Source organism: Typopeltis vanoorti, chromosome 12 (genome assembly GCF_054136105.1).
Source record: "Typopeltis vanoorti isolate ZY-2024b chromosome 12, IOZ_Tvanoo_1.0, whole genome shotgun sequence".
Classification (NCBI taxonomy): Eukaryota; Metazoa; Arthropoda; class Arachnida; order Uropygi; family Thelyphonidae; genus Typopeltis; species Typopeltis vanoorti.
Window position 1 is genome coordinate 44630902 of NC_143560.1, and position 6000 is coordinate 44636901.

Consider the following 6000-nt stretch of genomic DNA (forward strand, 5'->3'; position numbering starts at 1 on the left):
AAAGGTTGACTTTTATTTTACGTTTGTAAGCTACCTTCGGGAATTGTTAATTGCTAAGATTAACTCGCTCTTAATTTTTGCCGGATCAATTAACTACTGGAATGTCGTAAAGAAATAACCACTCTGTTTTGCATATACCTGGTAGAATCTTTCTCTCTCTCTCTCTCTCTCTCTCTCTCTCTGAGTTTTTAACCATTAACAGAACTCTCTCTCTCTCTCTTTCTTTTTCTTCTTGTTAAACATAACTGTTCATCAGTTTATTTTTTTGGTTGTTCAAATTTTAATATTACTTTGGAATGATACTTTATTTTCAATGCATGAAGTGTTTTTCCTCAACAACGAGCTTTTTTTCAGCACTGATAGCTAATGAGTTTTTTTTTTCGTTTGATGTTCCAGTTTTAGCGTCACAAATACACTGTAAAACCCTTCTTGAAAGCTTATATTAGTAATATTTACATGTATACCATTGAGCTATAAATATGAATTTTAGTAATTTGTGGAGACCATACGATTGACATCCAAGATGCATTTTACTTTCCTGATGAAAGACAAATAATAATAATAACAACAACAACAACAACACAATACTTTCATTTGCAGTCAAAATTAAAATACTTTGATATTCAAGTGAAACATGTTTGAAGCTTTCAAGCTAAAGGGGAAAGTTGAGTCTGATTTTGATTCAATCTGGTACAATTCTTGCCCACGAAAAGTTGTAAATATAGAGTACATCAGCACTGTCGATAGGCAATAGATGGTATTTCTTTATATTTTTACTAATTATATATATATATATATATATATCTTATTTACATTTACATAGTCCGGAACTCCTACTCTAAAAACCAAAAATTCAAACAATGAATTTTTTTAAATGACAGTGTCACACCGGGCGATGAAATTCATCTTCCACCAGACAACATTCACAAGTGTTCATGCCCACGCTATTCGAACTTGCAGACTGTTGGCTAGAGAATGAATGCGCTAACTAATTGGCAAACCAGTCAGACCAAAAATTTGACAACCTTAAAGACATAAAGCTCTTTCGATTTTTTTCATTACATGTTTCTTTACCAAGATTTGCAAGTAACTCATAAATTAAAGATGATACACAAGAGTAACAAGACGAGCTTTAACAAATACCCATGTCTTACAAGGGATTTAAACACCGCATACTTTCAGATAAAAAAAAAAGTTACTTTTATGACTAAGCTGTATATCTGTTAATTGTACACACATACACAGAAGACAACCTGCAAAACCTATGGCTAATTACAGGCATCTTTGGGCTATTGGACTAAAGGTCGAGAAAAGAAAGAATTTCTTGAAATGTAACGTATAGAGCTGAACATTCCTCCGCGTGTTAGGAATAGATGTAAATGTTAGATGCATAAGACAAAGCTATGTTGTCTGAGCATTTAGATACTATGGACGGTAAAGAATAAATGAGTCCTTTTTTCTCGAGAAAAGACATGGCCGCATATGAATTGCAGTTCAAAGTTGTCTCCTTACCAAATTTCAGTTAAAAATCAATTAGCCAGTATCATAATTCAGTTATCAATGAGTTTCCAGATTGCATATATTTCTCCAATATGTATGTGGTTTCCAGAGTCCATTCTCTTGAACAATGATTATCTGGTGAAGAATAAGACTTTTCAGTTTATTTGGTGAGATGACCCGAGCAAATGCAATGGAATAATACCTCGACATTATTTTTTATTTACATATTTAGGGGTAGATGGAGAATGTACTAAATCTCATAATAAAGTAGAGCCAGCTTTCAGAATATGAGAGTGAACAAAGACTTCATAACATGGCAGTTAATTCTGTAGAGTTATGAGCCCATTTAACGTAATGTCATCACAATAAAAATATGTCTTGTTATTCAGACTTGTCATAATTTTTATTATAACTATTTTTGGATTACACAAAATAAATGGAAGAATGCGGTTTCATTTGTTTTTACCATAATAGAATATAAATGATCTAAATCATAATTGCGAGAATAGGAGGAGAAGAATGATCGAAGCCAGGAGATTTATTCTATTTTTAGGTAATGCGAAATAGAAGTCGAAATATTATTATTCTTATTATTATTAAGAGAGACATCCAGGGAGTCGAAACTCATCGAGGGAGGCCACATACTACACATGCCAGCGAATCATACTTATTCTTGAATTCATTCACACTGCTTGCACTCACAACATCCAAAGGCAATCCATTCCAATCACACACACCATCCTCTGAGAGAAAGATAAACATTACTTAGCTTAATGAGACTTTTGAGTCTGTTTTGATTTCGCCAAGCTTTTAATGTTTGGAGTTAAATTAGTTACCGAGTGCATCAATCAGAGAATTCTTCAAATTTCAATCAGTCAATCGCGACCTCATTTTGGTTATGCCTATGAACAAGCATTTTCATGGCTGAAAATGCTTGTTCATATTCACATATGTACGACGTTCCGAAACGACAGATATAACTCTGGGTAAAATTTCTTAATTCTGGAAATGATCGCCAGAAATCAATCATGTCGGAAGCATTTGGGACTGAGGGAAGCTCATCACATTTCATGTTCTATAAACAGTTTGTTTTCAAGTCACTCCATTTGCATGTTGCTGGGCATCATCGCCATAATTTTTTTTCACTTAAGTGAAGATGGGTTTATAAATGTAAGTACACAGTCCTCTTCTTTAGCTGAATCGCGAAAAATACTTTAAAGTGACTCGTACAATAATCTGAATTTTGCAATATATTTTGTAAAATTACCATCATCTTCAGCACATTCACTCTGCTGTTTTTGCGAAAACTGGCTCAAATCCTCATTTTCTAAATGAGAGGTAAACAGTTTTAACTTCATCTTGAACGCATTAATATCGTTTGCTAAGCTAGGAAACGATTTCTTTTTACTCTACAGTTTCAAATTTAGATCATTGAGATGGCTGGTAACATCAACCAAAAAATGCTAAATCAATCAATTGTTATCACATATAAGGGCTCTTTCCTCAGACAGCTCATTTTTCTCTTCTAGAAAATTATGAACAGTATTTTTCAGTATCCAAGATCGTTACATTCCAAATCTAATATTTCATAACATTATCTGAATTCTCTTCTGTTTAATCCGCTTGCTCTAATTTTATTCACGTATTTCACAACCGGTAACATAACATGCTGAAACTTCAACGTTTTCCCACACAGTTACGCTTGGTGTATAATGCAGTGATATTTTAGTCAAGGACGACAGAAAACATTTTAAAGCAAAGTTATAGTCCCAGCGACTTTACCTATCATTGACGGCGCTCCGTCAGTACAAGCACTGATGAGTTTACTAGAATCTACTTGTAGATTTTCTTCGCATGTTTTTGCTTTAGCAAATATGTCTGATCCTCTGGTTTTTCCATGAAGCGATTCGAGACCGATAAGTTCTTCAAAAATGTTACAATTATCATTAGCTCCTCTTATAAAAATGCTTAACGGGGCTATATCGCATACGGGAATGTCAGCAGATTCGTCCAAAGCTAAAGAAAAGAAAGTAGAAGCACGGACAAGGTCTTTCAGTTGCCAAATACATCATGAGAGCGTCCTTTGGTGGGTCTGGTACTTGTTTGCTTTGACAGAGCAATTCCGTCTACTTCCCTTTCGATGTTTTTATTATCAAGACATCTTGCAAATATGTCGAGAAAAGACTTAGCAATTTCTTCTCCATTAGAGAAAGACTTGTGGTTTTTTTGAACATAAAGTACTTTCATAACTTCTTTTAACAAACATAATTCGCCTTTTGATTTCATTCTTTTTCTTGATCACATATTCTCTCCGTAACTCAGATCCAAGCACTAGCTTCAATTTTCCTTCTATTTCAGTCTGATGTTGTGTTGTACAGTGTCTATTAAGATCATGTCTTATATTATATGTGAGAAAGCGCTTTCACAAACCATGCACAACGGTTTTCCTGATGGATTCGCTATAAATAAGAACTCATTTTCCCACTGTTCATTGAATTCACGCTTACTGTCTCCTTCTGTTTTTCTTTTGCTCATTTTCTTTTGCACTGTAATGGGCAACTGAATGTAAAAACAAGGCAAAATTTTCGAAAAAGTACAAAACTACAAATGTTCACAAAGGACGAAAAAAGCACAACTCCTTAGCGCACGAGTATCAAATATAAACTGACTGACAAAAACCTGCGACGCATCGCTGTTGCTTAGCGCCTCAGGATCAAACAAGTGAATGTGCAAAAGATGTGCACGAAACAGTAAAATCGCTAAACATAATTACTAAGTTTTAGCTTTTTTTTTCTACAAATCGATTTTTGGTTAATACTTTTTGCATAAATAGGCTTACTTTTTTATTATTATTATTACTCGGGGTCCAATGCGCCACTTTTGGAACATGGCCCATAGGTTGGCCATCCATGATCTAGTGGATTAATTATTGACAAAAAAATATTAAAAGTTAATCCAATAGTCATAATGAAATAGGCAGCCAACAAACAGCGAGATAAGTGAAAAAACTCGCAGTAATTTATAATTATATAATTATATAATTATTCATGAAGCAAATCTTTCTTCTTATTATGAAGGATTTATGTCAGTAACTGATCGAGTTGTGAATGAGAAAAGACATATGTTCGCAATCTAATTAAAACATCAATTGTAGACAGAACTTTTTTCTTATTTAAGTTAAGGGGATATTACATCCCATATTGTTTCTTAGCCGAATAAGAAACTAAAATAGTTTCATGCCGAATATAGAAACTATATAAAGTTCGGCGATTCCAAGCGTAAGCAAATACCTGGATACTGCAGCAACTGACCCTTTAGGTAGTGCAAGCTGAGGCAACTCATATCAAAGGTGGAGCAAGATCCGATCACTATTCTTGATATTTACCCATAATGTGAACTTAGCTCCTAGGAGCTGTATTATTGTTCTACATTATGAGAGAAGGTCACTACCCAGACCGATTTCAACCTTTATTGAAGTCTCATCAGTGAGTAGGTGGACCTAGTTAATAATACCAAGTTTGTAGCGAACAGAACTTACATCCCTTCTATGAGAATTTTTTCTGATCTTTTCTTTCAAAACATTGAAATTGAAATATTATTAACACTGAGTAAGCAGTTAGTACGAATGAAAATATAATATGATAGATGCACAAGTATTTAGAAATACAAATGATACTCGTAATAGTGGAGAGTTAAAACATAATACTACATGTTTATAAATAAATATCCTACAATTGTTTTTCAAGCGGTAATATAGCGATTAATACTTAAAGAAAACACTTAGGAATAAAGAAGAGAAATGTAAATAGATTAGAAAGAACTGTACAATGTGTGCAACCAAGGGTCGTAGGCATATTGCTTATGCATACCAAATGACTGTATCTATGAGGGTATACGTATACATAAAAGAACATAAGAGAGACAATATAGTATATAACATTTAAAGTAATTTTCTATAATATCCGTTTAAATTAAAAGTCAACATTATTTAGTACCATGAGGTAGTGTTTCAATATTTTTCTAAACGTGCGTGCATTTCTACTTACCTTGGGAACTACCAGCAAGTTCCGGCCACAACGTAGACTATAGTCTACATTATATACAGAAAAATTTCAATGTTATTTCTTACATATAATTATATAGATAAAGTTTCTGTAATTGCAAAATGTTAAAATAGTAGTTTCTATTCTTTTTTCGACCTTCAACTCTCTCTATCTCTCTCTCTCTGTCTATCTCTCTAAATGAATTACTTTAGTGCGCAGATACAAAAACGTTTCATTTTTTTCATGCAGATAGAAAAACGTGTTTCTTTCAATTCACTTTTAAAGATCCATAAAGTGCCAACCGGTCATTAATGCCAGTAACAGTAGCTGCAGGCAAGTTTACTCCAACTTAGAAAACAACAATTGGACGTATCAGAATTTTTTTACTTCTTTCAGAATATCTAAGAACCGCATACCATTCATAATAAACGACTGAGAACAAGAGCGAGTTTTGTTG

General features: G+C 33.5%; 1 protein-coding gene across 1 annotated transcript in view; it reads right to left on the reverse strand.

The window, feature by feature from the left end:
• The window catches only part of LOC150100742 (uncharacterized), a 52261-nt gene extending 49403 nt beyond the window's left edge, over positions 1-2858 (reverse strand). Inside the window, exon 1 of the mRNA XM_090401878.1 lies at positions 2768-2858. Within this exon, the coding sequence (XP_090258004.1) occupies positions 2768-2858 (91 nt within the window). The remainder of the gene's footprint in view (positions 1-2767) is intronic.
• Between the last annotated feature and the right edge of the window lie 3142 nt (positions 2859-6000).